General features: G+C 45.4%; 1 protein-coding gene across 2 annotated transcripts; it reads left to right on the top strand.

The window, feature by feature from the left end:
* The first annotated feature begins 2,347 nt into the window (after positions 1-2,347).
* FBXO30 (F-box protein 30) lies at positions 2,348-24,414 on the top strand. 2 transcript variants are annotated; one of them, XM_069954360.1, is made up of 4 exons: positions 2,348-2,548; positions 5,956-5,984; positions 15,045-17,052; positions 21,676-24,414. In XM_069954360.1, the coding sequence occupies exons 3-4, from the start codon at positions 15,058-15,060 to the stop codon at positions 21,877-21,879; spliced, it is 2,199 nt and encodes a 732-aa protein (XP_069810461.1). In that variant the 5' UTR covers positions 2,348-2,548; positions 5,956-5,984; positions 15,045-15,057; the 3' UTR covers positions 21,880-24,414. The 2 variants fall into 2 exon arrangements, with proteins under 2 accessions (XP_069810461.1, XP_069810460.1); XM_069954359.1 differs by lacking the exon at positions 5,956-5,984 and having other exon boundaries at positions 2,465-2,548.
* The last annotated feature ends 320 nt before the right edge of the window (positions 24,415-24,734 follow it).

Raw genomic sequence — 24,734 nt, 5'->3', positions numbered from 1 at the left:
CGCTTAGTGTTATTGTCATATTTAGGCTATGTTCCTACACAGTATTTTTTGGTCAAAATTTTTCTACCAAAACCAGGAGTGCATTGGAAACACAGAAAGGCTATGTTCACACACTGTTGAAATTAAGTGGATGGCTGACATTTAACAGGCAAAAAACGGCAGCTGTTTTAAAATAACGGCAATTATTTGCCATTAAATGACGGCCATCCCCTCAATTTCACCAGTGTGTGAACAGAGCCTATCTTGTGTTTCCAATCCACTCCTGGTTTTGTTAGCAAAATACTGACCAAAATACTGTGTGGGAACATAGCCTTATGGTGTGTTTACACAGAGAGATTTATCTGACAGATTTTTGAAGCTAAAGCCAGAAACAGACTATAAACAGGGTGCAGGTCATAAAGGAAAGACTGAGATTCCCTGTCTTTTCAAGTCCATTCCTGACTTTGGCTTCCAAAATTGGTCAGATAAATCAGCCTGTGTAAACGCACCATAATGCTAAGTTTACACGGAGCGATAATTGGCCCAATCGCACAATTAACGATTTCGAAGTAACGATTTTTTTTTAACAACGATCAGCGTTTAGACAGTACGATATATCGTACGGAAAAATCGTTTTGCGATCGCGCACCCGCAGCCCGCCCCCCCGCGCCGCCCCGATCGACACCCCCGCCACCGCTGCTGCGATCGCCACCCCCGCTGCTCCGATCGCCACCCCCGCCGCTCCGATCGACACCCCCGCCGCTTCGATCGCCACCCGCGCTGCTCCGATCGCCACCCCCGCCGCCACTCCGATCGCCCCCCGCTCTGATTGCCGCCGTCGCCGCTCTGATCGCCCCCGCCGCCCCGGCCACGAGCATACGTTACCTGCTCGCGTAGGAGGTCTTCAAATCCCGGCGAACGACGATTTAAGAACAAGTTAAAAGATCAAAATGAACGATTTCTCGCTCGTCGTGCGATCGTTCGCTGCGTACGATTATCGTTTAAATTCGATATTGTGCAAATTCGCACGATAATCGTTCCGTGTAAACCCAGCATAAGGGTCTATTTACACAGAAAGATTATCTGACAGATTATCTGCCAAAGATTTGAAGCCAAAGACAAAAACAGACTATAAACAGAGATCAGGTCATAAAGGAAAGCCTGAGATTTCTCCTCTTTTCGACTCTCTTCCTGGCTTTGGCTTCAAATCTTTGACAGATCTGTCAGATAATCTTTCTGTGTAAATGGACCCTAAAGGCCCTATTCCACGGGCCGACTGACAGGAGCAAACGATCGCTATTAGTGCTCGTTTTCCTCTCATTCCCCGCTCACTTCTGCCGCTATTCCAAGGCCTGCGTTGAGCTGCGGGGGGGGGGGGGGGGGGGGGGGGGGGGGGGGGCTGCCCGGTTGATCGCTGATCGTTCGGGCATCCCAAAGGATACAGAAGTGTCTAGCAGATTGTTGCTGTATCAGTCGTTTGTCTTTCAACATGTTTGAAAGACAAACGACGCAACGATCAGCTGACATGAACGATGTCGGCTCATCGTTGCTGTCAATTCCACGGGACGATTATCGGCCGTAACGGCCGAATATGGCCGATAATTGTTCCGTGGAATAGGGCCTTAAGTCTCTTTTTTTCAACCAGCCCAAGACTAATAAAAGAGAATAAACACATGAAGGGCTCAATGTATTCATCAATCAAATAATCTTCTTCAGTGAGCGCAGGTTACTGAGACTTCTTGGGGGAGATTTATCAAACTAGTGTAAAGTAGAACTGGCCCAGTTGTCCCAGCAACCAATCAGATTCCTCCTTTTATTTTCTGAAGTTTCTGTAAGAAAAGAAAAGTGGATTCTGGTTGCTAGGAGCAACTAAGACAATTCTACGTTACACCAGATTGATAAATGTAAATTGCAAACTTGCTTTATATCACATCTACTGTTGATTTAGATTTTAAAAGTTATAACAGGCACACTTTAAATGCCAATGGGCATAATTTATCAGAAACGTCACTGCAAACCAATCACAGAGCAGCTTTTATTTGTCAGGCTACCCAGGTAAATAAAAGCTGCAATATGATTGGTTGCTATGGGCAAAAAAGTTTTCCTTATAGTTATGATAAAATCCCCTTATTAATATATGTCCCGTGTCCTTTCTGTGCCGGTATTATTTCCTATCTGATTCCATACACACAGGGTGACGATGTGAGAATAATACGCAGAAGCCACACACTCATTCCTGCCAATAAAATGGCCGCCAGCGCCTGCAGAGCGACATCTGAGGGCAGGCCGTGACGTCATCGCCCCCTCCATAGAGATAGACTCGGAGGGCGAAGGGGAGTGGGAGGAGATTCGGTGACGCTGGTGATGACGACATAGCGACGGGAAGGACGACGGAGAAACAGAGCTGGGAGAGAAGCGAGTGCCGGGGCTGAGCAGATGCAGGGGGAGCGGTGACCGCACAGCTCGGGCTTATAAGGAAGTGGCGAGGCGGCGGCACGGAGGAGGCCAGACCAGCGGAGGCCGCAGCTTCTGTGCCCGGCTCCTGTACCCTGCGCCCAGGCGGGACGAGGTGAGACCTCTAGGCCGCTTGTACTTCACTACGGCGGAGTCTGTGCCTGGACTTTGTGGCGTTGTTTATATATAATGGGGCACCCGTGACGTCACTGGAAGTTGTCTACAGGCTGCGGGCCTATAGATCTGCATTATAGACTACTGGTGACTGGGATTGTATTGTACAGCAAGACTTTATAGATAGAGCCTGGTGTCCCCTCCTGTGTGCTCCCCTGGTGCCCTGTCCCCTCCTGTGTGCTCCCCGGGTGCCCTGTCCCCTCCTGTGTGCTCCCCCCAGTGTTGTGTCCCCTCCTGTGTGCTCCCCCCAGTGTTGTGTCCCCTCCTGTGTGCTCCCCCCAGTGTTGTGTCCCCTCCTGTGCGCTCTTCCCCCCTGGGTGTCGTGTCCCCTCCTGTGCGCTCTTCCCCCCTGGGTGTCGTGTCCCCTCCTGTGCGCTCCCCCCCCCTGGGTGTCGTGTCCCCTCCTGTGCGCTCCCCCCCCTGGGTGTCGTGTCCCCTCCTGTGCGCTCCCCCCCCTGGGTGTCGTGTCCCCTCCTGTGTGCCCCCCGGGTGCCCTGTCCACTCCTGTGTGCTCCCCAGTGTTGTGTCCCCTCCTGTGTGCTCCCCCCAGTGTTGTGTCCCCTCCTGTGTGCTCCCCCCAGTGTTGTGTCCCCTCCTGTGTGCTCCCCCCAGTGTTGTGTCCCCTCCTGTGCGCTCTTCCCCCCTGGGTGTCGTGTCCCCTCCTGTGCGCTCCCCCCCCCTGGGTGTCGTGTCCCCTCCTGTGCGCTCCCCCCCCCTGGGTGTCGTGTCCCCTCCTGTGTGCCCCCCGGGTGCCCTGTCCACTCCTGTGTGCTCCCCAGTGTTGTGTCCCCTCCTGTGTGCTCCCCCCAGTGTTGTGTCCCCTCCTGTGTGCTCCCCCCAGTGTTGTGTCCCCTCCTGTGCGCTCCCCCCCCCGGGGTGTCGTGTCCCCTCCTGTGCGCTCCCCCCCCCTGGGTGTCGTGTCCCCTCCTGTGCGCTCCCCCCCCTGGGTGTCGTGTCCCCTCCTGTGCGCTCCCCCCCCCCCCCCCCCGGGTGTCGTGTCCCCTCCTGTGCGCTCCCCCCCCCCCCCCCCGGGTGTCGTGTCCCCTCCTGTGCGCTCCCCCCCCCCCGGGTGTCGTGTCCCCTCCTGTGCGCTCCCCCCCCCCCCCCCCCCCGGGTGTCGTGTCCCCTCCTGTGCGCTCCCCCCCCCCCCCCCCCCCCCCCCCTGGTTGTCGTGTCCCCTCCTGTGCGCTCCCCCCCCTGGTTGTCGTGTCCCCTCCTGTGCGCTCCCCCCCCCCCCTGGTTGTCGTGTCCCCACCTGTGCGCTCCCCCCCCCCCTGGGTGTCGTGTCCCCTACTGTGTGCTCCCCCCCCCCCCTCCCAGTGTTGTGTCCCCTCCCCCTCCCAGTGTTGTGTCCCCTCCTGTGCGCTCCCCCAGTGTTGTGTCCCCTCCTGTGCGCTCCCCCCCCCGGGTGTCGTGTACCTTCCTGTGCGCCCCCGACTGCCCCCCCCCCCCCCCCCCCCGGTGTCGTGTCCCCTCTTGTGCGCTCTGCTCCGTGTTGTGTAACTATATCGAGACTTCCCTGTGATCTGGACTCTCTGTTATACGCATTTGCAGTGTCACAGTTGCTGTAGAGGTTACACAACAGTTGTCCTGTGACAAGTCTGTGTGGTCTGGGCCTGAGGCTGCCATAGACGAGAGCTAGATGCTTTAATAGGAGAGAAAACCTAGCCAGCATGGTGAAGTGCATCATGGGTTGTTTTCTTCTGCAGCTGACAGCAATCTCTCTTAGTGCCATTGTTTGTGCCCCTGACATCCTTGGTATCCATAGACGATTGGTTGCTGCGACCTCATTGTCCAGTCGTTGCTGCTAAATGCTGCATCACTGGTCTATAGAGACTGATCCCATTGATGGATGGACATGTCCCGTCCACAGAGACACAAGCAAACCTAGCTGCATGACCACAGTCCCTAAGGGTATGTTCACACTACGGAATCGGCAAGGAGTTTGTGCCGAGGACTTGTAATTCTGCTTGTCCCATTGATTCAGTTCAAGCTCAAACTGCCGTCCGCCCAAAGACATGTCCGTGGTTTGAACATACCCTAAGGCCTCCTGCACTGCAGATGTATGGGCTGTGGCGTCTACAGCCAGGTGCATTGGCCGGTAGACAAGAATGGGTTTGATCCCATTGAAGTAGAGTGAAAAATAGACTGAAGACTGTGTTGGTCCATAGAGGGAAATAAGATCCCCATAGACTTTATACAAATGTCTGGCAGCGGCTTCAGCTGTCCGTATAAAGCACCTGAGTCTCCTCTAGAGATCTGATGTGATGGAAGGTGTATCGGCCCCTTTAGCAGAGCACAGGATAGCCACATATCCTCCCCTTCTGTATGAATCATGGAAGGGACAATAAACTTATCATTGTCTTTCTGTTTGCTCCGTACTTATCAGTGAGTGAGCGCTACTGATGTAGATATACAAAACCACCAAGTCCGCCAACACCAAATACAGGATGACACATGGCGTTCAGAGCCCTGCCCAGTGCACATTCATGGTCTTTTCATCTACTGTTCTCCAGGAAGGATTGACCTCTCAACTCATCTGTGTTCTCGGGGTTCTCAGTACATCAGCTATAGGGCCCTAACTGAATAAGATGTGTGCAGAGTCTGTATTAAGGCTGACGCATCGTCACAAGCAAGCGACGATCAGCGAGATCAGCTCTAGATTGCAGAGCGTTTGCAAGGATTTATTAATTGTGCAACCTAATAAAAGGGAACTCCGGGCATTCATAATCTTCTATATATTGCTGGAGCTACATAGAAACTAAACAACCCATATTTGCCTAACCTGCTCCTAGGGGTCCTCCTGTGACACCTTCGGGTCCCCCGCTGATCGCTTTGGCTACTACTTCTGAGGCAGTCACAGCCTGCTTAGCCAATCACAATACACGGAGCGCTGCCACTTTAATCAATAAATGGCTGATCGGGCTGTCACTGGCAAGTCCATCTCTGAAGCAGCGTCCAGAGCATTCAGTGGGGGGACCTGAATGTGTAACAGGAAGACCCAAGGAGAGCGTGTTAGGTAAGTATTGATTATCATTGTCTGTGCATCCCCAGATAGATACATTTATACCTGACGTGCCCCTTCAAAGAGTACATGTTACTAAAATTTAAGTTTGATATTTTATCTGACGTCAATAATTATTGATCAGAGCGGGTCTTACTGCTGACACCTGTTCTTATCAGAAAATATATCCGGGGAAATAATCCGGAAACGCGATGCAATCCCCAGCCAGCAGGACAGTCTGTCAATATTTATAATGGAACTCTATGGGAAATTATTGATGGACTGAGCACCCGGTAAGAGGTAACAGCAGATCTTGACATGCGCTTCTCCCATTTTCGTTCCAGAAATCGGTGTACATCCAAACCCTGACCAGGTGGGTTGAGTCTGCCAGAGCCAGTCTTGAATAGCAGCTTGCATTCCGGGTCAAAGGGGCTGCTGAGTAGGAGCCAATGGCATCCGCTTTCCTAACACAGGCTTTGTAGGCCGTAGCAAGCAATCACAGTGCATCTTTTTTCTCTAGGGGCAGACCAGTGACCATCTCTATTACAGCACAGCTACAGAAGACTGGGAAAACTGATCTTAACTATGCCAGCCAGTTGCCACAACTCATTCACATGTAGCCTAGGAAGCTCTTTGCTTACAGAGATCGTTCTTGGGAATGTGAAGGACTCCATAATGAATGCTTGCTAAGGGGAACAAGATTCTAATAGTGTTCCCATTTAAAGGGAAACTCCACTATTTAGGAGTTGAGGCTGCAAAATCTATAAAGGTAAAAATAGGTGTTTTTCACTGATGGAGACCTGTCAGAAGACATTCCCGCAATTTAAAGGAAAACTAACAGCAGCTTAGTGACATTTAACCAGCTTGTATGTCCCTATTATGCACAGTGCTGAGGATGAAGGTGTTTTTATTACCTTGATCCTCAGCACAGTTTTTGGTTATTTGTAGGTTATTTCATATGCTAATGAAAGGCTTTGGCGCACTAGGGGTAGCATTCTATACCAAACAACATGGGCACGGGGAAGGGGGATCTTCTGCTTAGCCGATGTCATGACCCGGCTGATTGACAGCCCACTCAGCCAGTCAGTGACTGGGACGGGATGCCGCTGCAGTCACTGATTGGCCGAGCAGGTTGTCCATGTGCCGGTACAGCCAGTCCTTACAGTCCTCCCAACTCAGTAGACTTTTGGCGGGGGCCCCCCTGGTCAGTAAGGCGGCGTATCTCGAGTACTGGAAGAGGTAAGAGATCAGTGATGGTCATTTTTTTCCCTGTCTCTGCCGCTGACAAATGTTTGGTATGGCTGGATTTCTCCTTTAAAAAAACTATGATTAACAGGTCTTTATCAGTGTAAATTGCAAATTTTTACCTTTTGATAGATTTTTGCATCCTCACCTCTTAAACAGTAAGGTATTGTGGCCGTCCTAATAACACACTACACTACTTGCTCAGCAAAATTCCATTGTAAGTGGCATGAAATAAAATGACTTTACCTAATAAGGATTACTATTCAGGTTAAGCTGCTCATCCCGTGGACACGCAGAGCGGAGGTTAGGGCAGATTAGGCAGGTAAATATTTAGCGTTCTCAGACAATTTGCACCCACATGATCACAGGGACTGGTATTAAAGGGTAACTAACCTCCGACACGTCAGATGTCTGTGGTGCTCCAGGTTATGAGATGCTGAAACGAAGGGGCAGAAGCCGTCGGCTCCTTTGCATCTGAGCAGCCTTGTTCGGCTTTTCTCTAAAAAGTGAGCATGGCAGTGTACAGTATACGTTATATACCTCTGCATGTATCTCAGGGTTGAACAGGGCAAAGCTGATAATAGCTGAAGGCTATTTGTTTCTGTAATGTAAGACATGTCACTATGACATGGTTTAGTTCAATCTTAGTTGCCCTTTTAGAATGTTGTATAGTTCAAGGGGGGTTTGAAGCATGCAATCTGATTTCCATTCAAGTCAGTGGACCTCAGGAGGGTAGCCATGTACAGTATTCAGCTTTGTGTTGAGTGTAGCAGCCGCACACGTCCATCCGCTGCTCCATTTAGCCTTAGGGAACACAATATCATTGCAGTTAGTAAAAGCTCTACCACTTGGTCGCTTTTTGTGGGAAAACAACTTTGAATTGTCGCTGCTTTATTTACCAAGAATAAATCCTTACCCCAGAAAAAAAAGCTCTAAACTCTTGGCCACTAGGTGTCTTAAGGCCCCCATACACTTTAGACTATTGTTGCGGCTGTTTTGGTCACCAGTCTAGCATGTATGGGGTCGTTCTGAACCACCACCACCAACAGATGATGTCGGTGGTGATAGGGGTCGGCTGTAACGGAAAATCACTGCCCGACCCCTTTGTTCAGAAAGAGATAAGCCGCAGCGAGAGCACTTTCACTGAGTCTTAGGGCCCTATTACACCAACAGATTATCTGACAGATTTTTTTTTTAACCAAAGCCTGAAATGGATGTGAAAAGAGGAGAAATCTAGTCTCTACTTTATTACCTGTTCCCTGTTTATAGTCCATTCCTGGCTTTGGCTCAAAAAAATCTGTTAGATAATCTGTTGGTTTAATAGGGCCCTTAACCCTCGCTATAGAAAACACAGAAGTGTGTATGGGGAGGACAGGCGGGCGGGAGATTTGACAGCTGAACGCTTGGCCATCAGTTATGAAAGGTGACTGGCCACCTTTACGTTCTGCAATTTACAGTCCCCTACCTAGCCTTTTTAGGGTAGCTTCACACGTACTGAATCGCAGGGGATTTAATCCTGCAAATCCGCTGTGATTCCCCATACTGTCATTTTCTATGGCAGATTTTTCATTTCGCTGTAAGTATGTAAAGTTTCTTCCCACTTAACCCAGAGCTGCCAGGCTAACACATAACTTGGCTGCGTTCCCGCTTGCTTTTCATTATCCCGCCTCCCTGGTGTCCCGCTCAGCCAATCAGTGCACTGCCCCACCGCACCCACTGATTGGCTGATGTTAGGGAGCTGGGAGCCTGAGAAGCAAGCAGAGCAGAAGTTTTTTTCCTACGATTTACATTAGTTTGAATTATTTTTGCAAATAGCATCACACTCCTTTTGCTCCCATTCATTCAAGGCTCACCACCTCAGTCCTTCACCAGTCCCTGCACTATGTTTAGCTACAATAAAGCAGAAAAGAAACAAAAATAAAATGTTATTTTTAGAAAACTGTTAACAAAAACCCGCCTTCTGAAATCAGACACGCCAGTGCTATCTATTCTCTGCCCATGAGACACCAGGAAAATGTTTTTACTGGGTTTGCATCACTTAGGGCCTGTACGGGGCTTTTATAGAAGGACTGGCAGTATGTGACCTCCAGGGATAGAGTTTTCAGGGGAGAGAAGAGATGGACAGCTGTGCCGTGACTCTAAATGTGCTATATAGACCATGGGTTACTGGAAGTGTTGTCATAGGGACACAGCTAGAGTACAGGTTTTCACAACAAAAATAAATTTTTATTACAATTGTTCGTAGACAAACAATCGTAATTACTAATGTAACTAATGACTATTGTTCCATGTATTATGGTAAACAATTTCAGGTCGTCCAATTTGTAATTGATTTATAATTTATTATTAATAATAATTCATAGGCGATAATTATCGTTAATCTGAAGAAAAGAAAAATAGGACACTTAGGGTAGCCCCACACTTACTGACTTGCAGCGTTAATAACGCTGCGAGTCGGCTAGGTCCTGGCAGATCACTTTCACTACATACACGACCGCTGCGTGTATGTAATTCTGCCGGCCGCTTAACCCATTTAGCTGCCGCCTGGCTCCTGCTCCGCTCCCGCTCTGTATACATTACCTCTCCTTGCTGCACGGGTTCCGGCGTACTGCTCTCCCGCCCGGCCAATCAGTGTGTTGCCCTGCCGCAGCCACTGATTGGCCAGGCGGGAGAGCAGTACGACGGTACCCCGTGCAGCAGGGACAGGTAATGTATACAGAGCGGGAGCTGGGAGGCAGCTGAAGGGGTTAAGCGGCCGACAAAATTACACACACGCAGCGGTCGTTCATACCGCTGTGTGTATGTAGTGAAAGTGATCTGCCAGGACCTAGCCGACTTGCAGCGTTATTAATGCTGTGAGTCGGTACGTGTGAAGCTACCCTCAGTCTGCAACAGTGTTCAGGTAAGTGTTGTGTGTCAAAGCACCATTTGTGTGAACGGCAGGATCAAGTGTAACATAACTTAAAGGGGTTTTCTAGGCAAAATGGACTGATGAACTATCCAGAGGACAGAAGATCAGTCACTGATTGGCGCTGTCAAGGGGTTCTGTTGGCAGGGATCCTTACATAGGAAAGTTGACTAAAGCCACTATTACACGGCGCGATCTTCAGAGAAAGCGAGCACTGGGCGTCTGCCTGGGCAATTGTTAGATCGTCTGGCCGCTCTATTGCACGGAGCGATGGCAGCAGATAATTGCTGTCGCGCTTATTTGTCTTTCAACATGTTGAAAGACATTGACAAACAACGATCAGCTGACATCGTACATGTTAGGTGATCGTTGCCCTTTTATTCCAGAAAGCGGTTATCGGTCAAATACGGCCGATAATCACTTTGTTTAATAGGGCCTTAAAGATGTACTCCAGGCTAGGGTCATTTTTATTTTATGGCCGGGGAGGGGGTGGATATAGAAGGCGCCTGTCAGTTACCTCCCCGGTACCAGCGCCGGGTCCCGGATCGGGCCACCCCGTTCTCCTGTCCGGCTGACGCTTCCTGGTCTCAGCTGCGGCTTGAGACGTGACATCTCAAGGCAGCTCAGCCATTTAGTGGCCAAGGCGGAACGCGGCTACGACCGCTAAATGGCCGAGCTGCCTTAAAACGTCAGGTCTCAAGCCGCAGCTCAGACCAGTAAGTGGCAGCCGGACGGGAGAATGGGGCGGCGATCCGGGACCCGATGCTGGTACTGGGCAGGTAAGTGACCTGCAGCTTTGATATCCACCCCCTCCCAGGTCGTACAATAAAAAAAATGACCCCAGCCCGGAGTATCTCTTTAACACTTGCTGCACAATCCCCTGTGTGCATCAGCTGGTCACTCTGGAAAGCAGCAGGGCCTCAGCATACACGCCTTATCCTCGTCTCTCCGCACCCCAGGTCAAGTGTGAGCGGCAGCTGTCCTAGCCACAAATGGCAGGGAGGGCTGGTAAAGGGAGGAATGTTCAGATGTCTCAGTAAATCATTGGCCGTTCTGTACTGTACTGATCCTTACAGCAGACTGACAGGGGCACACTACACTACTCCTTACAGAATGGACTTCTGTCACATAATTATCGTCTACATTTCACCTCTCCTTTTTATAGCCGGGGAAAGTTAGGACGCGTCTGTCTCCATAGCAGCCAATCACAGCTCCGCTTTCATTTTAACGGCACTCATTAATATTTGAAAGCAGAGCTGTGATTGGTTGCTATGGGCAACGGAGAGCATTGATAACTCTCCCCTGTGGTTTGTACTGTGACCCGCTGTATCCTCTCTAGTATGAAGCTTGGTGGCCCTGTTATGGTGGCTCTTTTGTCCTCAGTGCAGGTTTATACTATGCTATGGCTATAACTGCATAGCACTAATCTGAGTTTGTCTTGTAAGGTTTTTCTCCCCCCTTGCTGGCCGTGTTTATCATTGTTGGAAATGTAGCTGGTCCGCTGCCCAGAATCGAATGTGCAGGAAATCTTGTTGCTTTCCTTTTAAGGCCCGACAGAAGACGGTGTTATTAATTTAGTATATTTGTGCATATAACTGGTACATGTCCGCCGTCTAGTGTACCCCCTGGCTTGTTTATGTAGTAGTATGATTTACATCTCTTGCCAACAGCCAAGCCAAAGGTTGGTGAAGACCTGTGGCGTCTTCCAGCTAGGTTATTCCTGCACTGTTGCTTTTTCCAGACCTTCTGCCCCTCCACCCGTTCATCATCGCTGGTGCCCAGTGCCTAGACCGCCCTAATGTTAAGTGTGCAACAGGGAGGGTGACCTTGCAGTGGTGATGGTCCCCAATGACAGTGTGTGGACTTTAGTTTATGGACTGTCTGTGGTGGTCAGTAGTGCAGTTATTAGTGGGGGTGAACTGGATGTCCTTTATTAGCCTTTTCCGGTGTAGCAGTGGCAACCTGTAAAACCTCTAACAATTCTGGTGGTATGTACATAATCGGACATTACAGCATGAGGGACCTGCTTACAAGCACGTATGACCAGACAGTATGTGGTTTAATAAAAATAAAAAAAATCAGATGATCCACCCCCTTTAAGTGATGACAAATAAGCCGATTTTCATGCTTCTGATAATCTGCACTTTATTTAGGTCAGATTAATTAGAATAAAGTTTTACTAACGTGTTTAGTCCTTTGTCACTTCATTGTTGCTGCCGGCTTGATCTATACTGAAATCTGAGATTAGCGATGGCGTGTCCTTAAATACACTCTTGAGGTCTTGTCCTGACAACTCTCAAGAAGTCCAATACATGAAGCCAAAAGTGTTCTCAAGTAGAGCAGACCTCATCAGCTGTGTCTGGGGGGGTGAACTAGGTCCCGGGTCAGTCCATGCGCCTGCATTGTGATACATACAGTATAAACTGTAATATATTATGTTATTTCTTTTATTAATGGCTCATAAAAAGTGATGGGTTTTGTGTGTGTGTTTTTTTTTTTTTTTTTTTTTTTTTTTTTATGTGGTAAAGGGAATAACCTCTGGGACCTCCCCTAATCCTAACAATAAGGCGGGTGCTGCACATTAAGGATTTTCTCTAGCATATTGTGGTCCTGGCTATCTGATTTCAGTCGCTTGAATTGTGTAAGTGTGATGCCCACTGTACATGGAAAGACTCAGGAGGTCCCTTTATTCACAGAATTTGTCGAGGGGCCAAAGACCCTACTGATTATAAGAGGAAGGTACATCCTGACAATATGCCATCACTTTGAGATGAGATTACCTCATGACAAAGTAACCTAATCAAATGTTATGTTTTATATTCTTTTTGGTGGTGATTTTTTTTTTTTTTTTTTAACTTTACTATATTATAAAATATAGCTGATTAAAGTATGTAGAAAATAATAAAGATGTGTACTTATCTGTCCACGTTTTGCCAATGTCCGCCTGCCTGTTCATGCCTGCCAGTTCCCTGCTGACCAGAGCTGTCTCTAAAGTGACAGGCTGCTTGGCCAAACACTGACAGAGATGGGACAGTGCCGCAGCTAGTTATTGACTGAGCAGCCTATCACTTTAGAGACGAGTGTAGAAGCTTCAAAAGCGGCTCCAGTCAGAAGGAAACTGGCAGAAGGACACCAGGGAGCATGGAGAGGTAAGTGAAACTTTATTACTTTTTATTAAATGAGGTCCGTGCAGCCCAATAACCAAGCTGTAAAATGGGCTCTGTAAGCTAGCCTAGCCTCTGTAATCTGAGACTTCCTGTTCTATGATGATGATAGGAGGATGCTGTAAAGTGATCTGTACAGCATTGTGGTGGCCGGTGAAACCAGTGGATAGCACCAGTATATGACAATAACAGCTCCCTGTGGAATGACCTCTTCAAAGATCGCAGAGTATGCTCATTAATGTTTCACATTCATCTCAAGGGGACAGACTTTTGTAATATTGTCAATGTCCATTAACCTTGCTGTAAAGCACGTCACTAAATGCTTTTATCAACAGCTTAGGCAAGATGGCAGCCCCCATAACAATGCACAAAAAGTGAAATAAAAAGACAGTCAGGCCTCATTCACACACCCGTAGTGCAGTTCGCGACCACAGGGCCACGGCCCACACTACGAATGTGTACTTTATTACTCTAGTGAGAAATGGTCCGCATTACAACATGTCCAGGTTTTTTGCAGCATGGATCGCACCCCCATAAAATAACGTTGGTTTTATGTTCTGTCCACAATTGCGGACAGAACAACGGATGTGTGAATTAGGACTCAGAATAGAAAAGGTTTTATTATCTGACTCTAATCAGTAAACAAAAGGCTAGGTGATAAATTCCCTTTAAGGCCTATGTGAATACACACAGAGAGTGATGGGAGATTTCTAGTCCTCTGCTAGTGACTGATGTGTTGCACAATCCTGTCCTGGTATAAACACACACAAGCTGCTTGTCATGAGGTGTTGTCAGGCAGCTGGACGAAGAGGCCTCTGCTCAGTGTAGGAAATACCCTTTTAGAACCATTTGCTCAGATGACTTAACAAAAAACTATGATCTCTTCATGGAAGCTGTTTAATGAACATGGACATCTCTGAGGAAACAATGTTATTTATAGTTTTCTTAGAACCATCCTGTTCCTGGGGATCAGCTTTCCTAGAAAACATCTCTTCCAAAGAGGTTCAGATTCTGTGAGGAGCAAACAAAAGTGACCCCGGATGATAAGCCAGTCCCTTATTTAAAAAGGACCTGTTGCCAATAGCGGTCTATCTACTTTAGCGTCTAGCATCTCTGCTCCTTCATCTCCGCTCTAACTGGTAAACTATCAGTGGATGGGATTATAGTGGAGCTTATGGAACTTCTGGTAATTGCATCTACTGCAAGTGCTATAAACTCCTTTATAATTCCATCAACTGCTACATGAGGAGTAAGACAAAGAGCGCACATTGCTGAGCATATCTACTCCTTCATTTTAGCGAGCGGCAGGGGTTTTAGAACCCCCACCAATACAAACTCCTGATATTTGGCTATAACATGTCAGAAGTTTTTTAAAGTACACTTTAGTTAAGGCGTTCAGCAGTGATAGACCCTCTTTCCCAAGCAGTCATTTTATTCTGGATGGACTTCACACTTACTAGGTGGGGGTTTTATTACATAGTCCTATATGTCATTTGTGATTGTGCACTCTGTCTCTAAAAGTATGGAAGAATTGGCAATGTAATAAAATTTAAATGAGAACTTCAGAAATATGTAAAAATCCAGGGTGGGCAGGGGGTGGTGGGAACATAATAAAAAAAGCTATACTTCCCCATCCCCCAGCTCACTGTCAACCTCCAGTCTCCAGTTTTCTCTCCTGTTTCTGTGTTGTCATGACCTGGCAGAAACTACCCACTCCTAACTACCTAGTTGGTGACTGCAGAGATGTCCTCCCTCAATCACTGATTAGCTGAGTGGGCTGTCGGGTGACTGTGAGCGGTGGTGCTGCGCTGAAAGGTTAATATTCATAGGTAAGTATAGCTTCTCAATTATATTACCACCCAACCCCGGCCCACTAAACAGTCACTATAAGAAGGTTCCCAAGTCCACCATCTTTGTTCCTTGGTTTGATTGGAGTAGCAACCTGCCATACTGTTCAGCCTTTGAGGCTTTTCTTCACTGTCTCGGTCCCATAGGCATAGACTGTTTGCTTTGCTGGGTTGCAGTACCTGTAACACATATTTATGCTGTATTGGTGTTATATAGTGTAAATCATTTCATTAAAAATAGTAATTTTTTTTTCTTATTTCCATTGTAGACCTGGCCTCATCATGGATGAAGAACATCAACATTCACATTGTGCATGTTGTGTCAGTCGACGCTGTATGATAAGACCAGAGACTGGCATATCCTGTGATCTGATAGGATGTCCACATGTCTGCGGGGCAGTCTTTCACTCATGCAAAGCTGATGAACATCGAATGTTATGTCCCCTAGAAAGAGTACCTTGCTTAAACAGTGGCTTTGGATGCCCTTTCGTCATGACCCGTAATAAACTAGCTGAACATTTACAGATCTGCCCTGCAAGTGTAGTTTGCTGCACTATGGAATGGAATAGGTGGCCGGTGAGCTACGCAGATAGAAAATCATATGAAAATTTAAGCAAAGACGTTGATGAAGTAGAACAGCTAGATATGGCCCTAGCATTGCAAGATCAAAGGATGCTCTTAGAGTCCCTTAAAGTGGCGACAATGATATCCAAAAATGCAGAAAAACTTGATTCTCCTGAACAAATAACTATTAAAAGAGAAGAGGAGGAGGAGGAGGAGAAGGTGATGACAAATGGTGTATCCGGTGATGAAGATTCCTACAGTGCACTTTATCAAGCAACAGTGGAGACCACTAAAAGTTTAGCTGCCGCTCTCGATATCCTAAACAATGCCACAAGGGACATTGCAATGCTTAATGGAAGACTACGAGATGCAAGTTGTGAGATGAACAAAAATTTCCAGCTCTCCGACCACAGTTGTAGAAATGATTCCATAAGGGATCAGGAATTAGATGATGATGAAAGCAATGGGGCAGCTAGTGGAATAGCGTGCAGTTCCATAAAACAAAAGTATCAGAATGGTTCAAGTGATTTCTATCCAGGAACCAATGGTAGTTATGTGCTGGAAAGTGATGACGATGGTAGTGTGAGCCAGGTATCAGTGTTGTGCAACGGTTTCCATGATGACGGCACACTTGCTCCTCAGGGAAAAGAAAATATGTTGACTGTGGGACCTAATGAAAATGGTGCTGTCATTACCTTTGAAGGTGTTGAAAAACTTGTCAGTCAATGTAGTTCCTTGCCTAGTGCCGAAGCAATCTCACCTCCTCCATGCGTAAATGGTTCTAATGAACAAATATTAGATAAAAAAGATGAACAAGGATTGAGAAATGTTGCCATTTTTGGAAGACGTCCTTTCTTGGTTGATACCTATTGGTTCAAAGCCAGAACGGACAATAAAGCGGTGGACACGTCTGACTTGGAAGTTCAAGAAGACCCGATGGGACTGAATGGTATCGACCTAATCACAGCTGCTTTGTTATTTTGTTTAGGGGATTCGCCTGGTGGTAGGGGGATTTCAGACAGCCGAAATGTAGATGGTTACCACGTTGACTTTGGAACACAAACTTTTTCATTTCCTTCTGCAATATTGGCAACAAATACCATGGTAGGGGAGATAGCCTCAGCTTCTGCTTGTGATCATGCCAATCCTCAACTATCCAATCCTAGCCCCTTTCAGACGCTTGGTCTGGACTTGGTTCTTGAATGTGTTGCGAGATACCAAACGAAACAGAGGTCAATGTTTACATTTGTATGTGGACAATTATTTAGAAGAGATGAGTTTTCTTCTCACTTTAAGAATGTTCATGGCGATATTCACGCAGGCCTAAACGGCTGGATGGAACAGAGGTGTCCATTAGCTTATTATGGATGTACTTATTCCCAACGTAGGTTTTGTCCTTCAACACAAGGATCAAAAATTATCCATGATAGACACTTGAAATCCTTTGGGGTTCAACCTCATTTACCCAGTGACATTGAATCTACAAGGAGTACTTCGCAAGGACCACTTGTTGATCATTTTAGTAGTTTGCCTTATGAGGTTCTGCAACATGTTGCAGGGTTTCTTGATGGTTTTTCCTTGTGCCAACTTTCAAGAGTGTCTAGACTTACAAGAGATGTATGTGCCAGTTTACTACAAGCCCGTGGAATGGTGGTTCTGCTGTGGGAAAAGAGACCGTATCCACAAGGAAGTTCCTGGCAAATCAAAGAGAAGGTTAGTAGTTCTTTTTATATCGTTCTACTGTTGAAATCCAGCATTAAATCTGAAGGAAGAGCAGTGGATTGCCCCCTCCCTTCTTTTTAGTTATATAACAATAGGTGCCCTAAACTGATATAGTGTAATTTTATAGGGGTCGTCTGGAGAGAATTACCAGTCATCAGGGTGCAGTTAAATTGGGGGAAAAAAAACTATCTTTACCCCTCTCAATCCCCCTTTCGCCACAGCTCTCTCTGTGTAGGTACCACACTTCTTTGTGTCTGTGTTGCATAAGCGCCAAGCTGCTCAGCCAATCAGTAGCAGAGACAGAACATAGCTGCAACCACTGACTAGCTAAGGCTAGGTTCACACTGCGTTTTCAGCATCCGTTTAACGGATCCGTTTTTTTTAACGTCCAGAAAAATAGGGTCAGCAACGTTTTTTTGTCTGTTTTGGTCCGTCAAAAAAAACGGATCCGTTTTTTTTTATAATGGAAGTCAATGGAAAAACGGATGCACACAAATGAATCCGTTTTTTGCAATCCGTTTTTTATGCGTTTTTTTCAAAAAACGGATGCGTTAAACGGATGCTGAAAACGCAGTGTGAACCTAGCCTAAGCAGAAAGCAGTTGCGGGGGCCAGCAGAGAGGTGGTGGTGGTGGACGGTAAGCATAGTGTTTTTTTGTGTGACTGTTTTTTTTTTTTTTTTTAAATGTGCACCCTAAGCATAGTTAAATAAAAAAGATAGATGCTCCAGAATACCCATTTAAAGGGGTTGTCTGGGCAAAATCCAAAATTGCAGGGCAGCAGGGGATGGTTTATATATAACAAACAAGTTATACGCACCTATCCCAGGGCTCACAGCCTTGCAGGAGCAGCAATGAAGGGGGACCAAGGACAGGTGATGGTGTATGTATGTATAGTAATGTATTGCTGTTATTGCCAAATATATTCATTCTGCTGTTCGCTGAACAACAAGGAAAACATGTTAAAGTTACAGAAACAGCTCTGCTCACTGTGCTATGCTGCTTATGGAAATCCCATTAAAGTCAATCGAAGTTACACAAAATGGGGAAGACTGGTGCAAACTGGCCACAGCAACCAATTACAGCTCAGCTTCCAGCTCTGGTGAAAGGAAAGAGGAGCTGTGATTGGTTGTTGTGGGCAGTTTGCACCAGTCTAAATTTTACACCCTTTAATAAAGCTCCCCCATTGTGTCAAAACACTTCCTGACCCCCTCCGGCGGACACGTGTAGCATAGTTTTTGTAGTAATACTATTGCAGGCTTTTTTGTGGTCAGGGGTAGCAGATGGGTAGTGAATGGTCTAATTCTCTTCGTATAATGGTTTACGTGCCTTCTTTGGTCAATATGAATTTTCCTCTACCCTCACATTCAGAGATCACTGTGCTGAGCTGTGACGGAGAAGGCTGTGTGACTGTAACTGAACAGCAGCACATCCCTATTATCATGCAGAACTCCGAGGAAAGGGTCACTGGGTTTCCTAGAGTTTAAGATACAAATCCTGTATCCTGTGTTTTTTTTTTTTTTATTCAATTCCCCCCCCCGTCCGTCCGTCCGTCCAAAAAAATAATAATAATAATAATAAATCACATCTTGGTGAGAAGTTGCTAATAGTCGCTGGATGGATAGTTGCTGTATATCACAGCCTTTAATAAGATTGCATCAGCCTTCCACATTCAGTTTTCGAGAGCGGGTATTAGTTTTCCTAGCTGATACTTGAGACACGTGCGTTGCGTCTTCTGACAGGCAGCATGATAGGGCACATTTCATTATAATCCTATTTGGTTGATTTGTAAGCTCGGGCAGGAAAGGCTTACACGGAAAACACTAATAGCTTACTAAAGCTGCAGCTTTTCTGCCTCCAGCATCCACTTCATGGCCTGTAGACTCTTTTTATTGTACCTAGTGCTGTTGTATTTCACAGTTTGTCGTATTTCACCACTTGTTAGTTGCCGTCAACACTGTTCTGCGTTCTTTTCAGTCTGTTCTGTGCTTGTCATTGTCTGCTGTTCTTTGCATGGCTCTGTATACTATATCATTTGGCTAGCAGATCTGGAATGATGGTCCATGCCAGTCAGCGTGTTTTACCACCACACCAGAATTAGCAGGGATTGCAGCTGTTACTGTGCAGTTCTGGGGTGAAAGACATACGAGCCGGACAGAAATGGGTGCAGACAGATATGTGCATCTGCCCTGATGGGAATCCTACAATATGGGTGCTGCTCTTCTTACTATGCATTATAACTTAGTAACGATGGACACCAATAATTGCTATACACTGATCAGCCATAACATTACAACCGGTCACTGGTTATCTTGAGACAATGACACCTGTCAAGGCAAGTTATATAGATTTAGATATTGCAGCTGGGCCTGGATCCTGCACCACTGGTTTTTTAAGCTGGTGACCCAGCTAGTGCCAGTGAGAGCTATTTTGCCTTTTTTTTTTTTTTTTTTTCTTCCCAGAATTCATCCAGTGGAGCAGGTATGGCCTTTAAAAAAAAACTTATGACATGTCAGAGTAAAAAAAAACTTATGACATGTCAGAGTGATATGTCAAAAGTTTTGATCGGCTGTGGTCTGAGTGTTCAACCCAGATCCATTCAGTCGGGAGAAGTCTGCATGCCACGCATTTACTCCCAGCTCTGTCATTCCCCCGACAAAAAAAGACTTGTTCGGCCACATAGACTTACACTATGCGGCCTCCCAATTCAGTTAACACATGGCGGAAGAGACAGCATGGTGCACAGACTTATCCCCGGCTCCTCCTGATCATTTGCTGCCTGTATTTTATATATTTTTTTTTTTTTCAAAGCGCCCTTGATTTCAGAGCGTATATACCAGCATTAGGGGGTGGCAAACAGAACATTATAAAATCCAAGCATGTTACATGAATAAGGTAAATGGCAGACTGGTACATAGGGATAGAGGACCCTGCCTACAAGGGCTTACAATCTGCAATGTAAGGGGAGGGAGACAGTAGGTAAGGGGGGCAACTAGTCAAAGTGGGATGCAGAATTATTATGGGTTGTAGGCTAGTGTAAAGAGATGGGTTTTCAGGTTACTTTTAAAGGTCTTTATTGTGGACGAAAGCCGGATGTGTCAGGGTAGAGAGTTCCAGAATAATCTAAAATTCAAGATAATGAGATCATGTACCAGCAGTTTTTGTCAGGGTTGAGAAAAGAACAGATTTGGGAAATGTTTTTGAGGTGGAGGTGGTGGTCAGTGTGTAAATGTGCAGTTTAAAGGACAGGGTAGAATCAAAGGTTTCCTATAATAAGTGTCTATTAGTAATTTTCATAACTTGGGCCATAACACGTCTTATAATTATTTTGCCCGTACTTCCCCTTTAAAGAGTCACTGTCGTATTTTTTTTTTTTTGCAGAAATCAATAGTCCAGGCGATTTTAAGAAACTTTGTAATTGGGTTTATTAGCCAAATCTGCCATTATCTGCATGTAAAAAGCCTTTTCCCAGGTCCCCCCCTCCTTCCTCTTTTTCATCCACTCTGAAAAATCTGAAAATTGTGACTTGTTGCAGGAGACGTCCCCTGTCTGCTCTATGGAGAGGGGAGGGGGGAGGAGGAAGGAGGGAGTTAGCCGGCAGCAGAAAGCAGATAACAGAGGATTACAGGCACGGAGCTGGGTGACAGCTGTAATCTGAGCTCAGACAGGTCACTGGTGATGGTCAGAACAGATAACGGGTGAGGGATTTGTAGATTAACTCTTTGTTGTCCTGTTTTGCTCTTTTCTTTAGCTCTCTCCATAGGAGAACAATGAAGACAGGGGGGAGAGCTTCAAACTGATTTTTCATGATAAAAATGCATTTTTCGGATAATAAACCCAATTACAAAGTTTCTTAAAATCGCCTGGACTATTGATTTCTGCAAAAAAAAATTTCACGACAGTGACACTTTAACCTTTTAAGAGCATGTAAAAAGTTAAAGTACCAAAAGAAGAGAAAAAGCTGAACACCATAATAGCGCACACCTCCAAAATAGAATATATAATAAAATTTTATTGATACATGATTTCAAACAACACCAGAAACAAACAAAGAAACACCATAGCAGACATGATTAAAAACAATTAAAAAACCATATATGTATATAAGCAATCCAAGGAGTGAGAGGATATGATAGCCCTCTCACTAACTCAGGTTAACACCGAAACAAACTATCTTATCTCATGGTCAGACCAACATATATAAACACTTAATCTTAATGTGCAATGAAATATATAAACTGGCGTAACACAATTCATATAATATATTATTACAACCGTGTAAAACAGAACCCAAATATCACAGATAATGAAATAAATACTATATTAATGTGCCAAATCTATCACAAAAATATAAATATAAGATACCAATGAAATAGAATAAAGTGCTATCCTATAAAGTGCTCATGTGCCATTCTGCAAAAAATGAAATAAAAAATGACAGTGACTCTTTAATGGAGTCAGCGGTACAGCTAGGAAGTAGCTGGTGGGACACATAACCTGGGTGCTACTGGTAGGTATTTGGGGAAGCTCCAATACACTTTTAGTTTCAGCAGCCTGAATCTTCCCCCTTGTGATGGAATCTCTTGCTATGGCTCTAATGCTTTTCTGTTTTTCAGGTATGGCGGTTCAGTACTGCATTCTGCACAGTGAAGGAGTGGAAGTTTGCAGATATTGTAAGCATGGCTGACCATTTGAAGAAATGCAGCTACAACACTGTGGAGAAGAGAGAAGAGGCTGTCCCTCTTCCTTGCATGTGTGTGACCCGGGAACTGACTAAAGATGGCCGCTCCCTCCGCTCAGTCTTGAAGCCTGTCCTTTAATAGGAGGAGAACGGCCACTCGACAAGCACCAACACTCAAGCACCAGTTTTAAACGCTATACCATATTCTTTGACACTTTAATATTAAACTAAGAAGCCACTCTATCACTGTATATAACTGGTTTTGGAAGTGATGTTTATTTTTTTAAGAATCTATTAAAGAGAAATAGTTTAGGTGGAAGTGGTAAGAAATGCCTTAAATTTTGGGACATTTTTTTCAGATGTGTAAATGACAAGAACTTCCTCGTGGATTTCAGTCATGGTATCCCAATTCGCAAGCGCCGGTGTCAAGCACTTAACAATACTAACATGTTCCCTCATCCTGACCAAAAAACAGAATGTACATGTGATTTCTGATCAGTTCAGTGTTGGTCAGCCTGCAGTTATAGGACAGACATGTAACCCTCCGAGAGTGTTTCTTTCCTCCTCTTTCCTGGTAGTGTTCTCAGCGGACATCTTTTATAGTGCCATTAACTCCATAGTAACCTTCATCTTATCCAGATTGTGCACTTGCATCTGGGCGAGACTCTGTTAGCACTTTATCTCAAGGTTCTGGAAGTTAGACTGTGCTAGGCATCATGTACAGCCTCTTGTTGTGCGGTGTGTAGAAGTAAAGAGGACTTTCATTGTTTCCTTGGGGAATGTTTTTCTGCATGTTTGGTCGGTGCACTCTCTACCTTATTTATCTACAGTGGAATCCACTCCAGACTTGGGTTGTACGGCATGGAGCACACACGCACACCTACCATTTTAACATACAGCTTCTTTCACATTTTTAACGCGTTTCTGTTTAACTGAGTAGTATTTAAGACTAAGGATATATCAGATGAACTTTTAAGACTTTTTGGTTTTTTTCTTGTTTGGTTTTACTTATCATCTTTGTGAGATGACACAAATCAGTTTTCAGTTCTGCATTTGGGATACAGATTTTTATTTTCAAGCAAGTCTTCCATAGCTGGGCTTGACTACAGTGCCTTTCAGGCAAAAAGTGCTGATGTTTGTTTTCTTCCGATTTTGTTGGCAGTCAGATTGTTTATGGGCATAATGCGTGTAAAGAATCCTTGAAATAGTTTTTGGACATTGGTGCAGGTAACTTCTGTGGAGCGTACATAGTGTTGATATGCACTAAAGTTGCCCATGTGACTTCCCAGTTAGCATTATTGGCCAAAGGACCTTATGATTGTGTTTCTTTTGTGGTTTAAAGGAGTTGTCCAGGCTTAGAAAAACATGTGCGCTCTCTTCCAGAAACAGCACCACTCCTGTTCTCAGTGTGGATATGGTTTTGCAGCTCAGGTCTATTGAAGTGAATAGAGCTAAATTGTACCACCACACACAACCTGGAGACAGGGCTTGTGCTGTTTTTGCAAAAAAAAAAAAATTCTTTTTTTCTATTCCCCCTTTTAAGTAAAACTGTAAAGATATTTCTTGTTCTTCCTGCTCCTTTCAGGGGAGCTGCTCCATTGAAAGCCACCATATTTAATACAGATGCCTTATGAGTTATGTTTGTATGAATGAGTAATGTGCATAGTGAGTGTTCAACACTTTTTGTTATGTAGGTTCTCAATTCCGTGCTGATTTAATTTCTTAATACATCTCAATTTTCAATTTTTTTTTGCCTAGCTGAAGTTGGATAATTTTGGCTACCTCTATTCGCCACTTAGGAGAATATTGGATGCTGTATATGCATTACACTTCAACAGTATGCAATGAATGCCTATGCTCCCCCCTAGTGGTGGTTGGAGACAGTCAGAATTGTATCATTTAACTGTGTGAAGGGGATATGGAGCTCTGTATCCATAAAACAAGGCTCTGACCACTATAAAGAGAAATTAATACATGCAGCATATTGGATCCCAAAACTGTGGAGAGTCACTACTTTTTTTCATTGTGACATGAGCACCCTCTATGCTGTCTATACTTGTCAGTGTTTCACAGTCTCCTTAACAGCAATGCACTTTGCTATTCTAGTACTAAAGGTCATTCTAGGCTTTCAGCAAAGGGTGAGCACTACCTGTGCTTTACCCCCCAATGTGTATGAAGGTGCAGTCATACCATATGCATCATGTGATGAAATGTGTTTAATGCTTCTCGGCAGACGGTGGCCGAGTCCAGAGTGTTAACATAGTAAATTAACTTGTTCTAACAAGAAGTTTAGAGTGTGGATGATTTCATTGTACTCGTCCTGTTTTGTTTTCTTTCATGCACTTTTAGCCATTGAACAATCTGACTACAAACCTCATTGTCACGTCTTGGGACTACAAGCCTAATACCTCATGATCTACCTTTCTGTTAACTGTATATCATTTATTCACACTATCCAGATCCGCCTATTAGGTGGCAGTAAAATATTCCTAGACATGCATGGTGCCTAGATTATTACCAATCACATAACGCCTCCCCCCCCCCCCCCCCCCCCCCATTTTCCCAAGTTACAGTTTGATCAGTAAAATTTGATTCCGTTACTTCTCATTGTGTTCAAAATGCTTTATTTTCCATTATGAAATATTTTGGTGTATAATAAAAGCTAATAAAACAATTTCACATTTATTTGAATTCTTTTCTATAATGCTCTGCCATAATTTGAGAAGTTTATTTGAAGTAGCTAATTTCCGCAAGGGGAAAAAAACTTGCTCTACAGTGCCACCTACTGGAGATTGATCATAGGGGAGGCCATGTCCGAGTCTTAAAACATGATTAAGAGTAGCCAAGCCAGCATCTCTTCCAAAAGGGGGAGTAAGCCTTTTCCAGACCGCGCTTTGGGGGTTAATCATCGGCATATTCGGCCGATAATCGTCCCGTGGAGTAGAGGGTAACGATCAGCTGACATTGTTCATGTCGGCTGATCGTTGCATCGCT

Source organism: Dendropsophus ebraccatus, chromosome 15 (assembly GCF_027789765.1).
Source record: "Dendropsophus ebraccatus isolate aDenEbr1 chromosome 15, aDenEbr1.pat, whole genome shotgun sequence".
NCBI classification, from domain to species: domain Eukaryota; kingdom Metazoa; phylum Chordata; class Amphibia; order Anura; family Hylidae; genus Dendropsophus; species Dendropsophus ebraccatus.
Note: the sequence above shows the minus strand (reverse complement) of the source record. Positions and strands in the feature narration are given on the sequence as shown.

What these genes read in the sequence shown, in the direction of transcription:
- FBXO30 (XM_069954360.1), top strand. Translation starts at nt 15,058, where the DNA reads ATGGATGAAGAACATCAACATTCACATTGTGCATGTTGTGTCAGTCGA. An exon ending in CCTGGCAAATCAAAGAGAAG is followed by an intron (nt 17,053 to 21,675) that starts GTTAGTAGTTCT and finishes TCTGTTTTTCAG; the next exon opens with GTATGGCGGTTCAGTACTGC.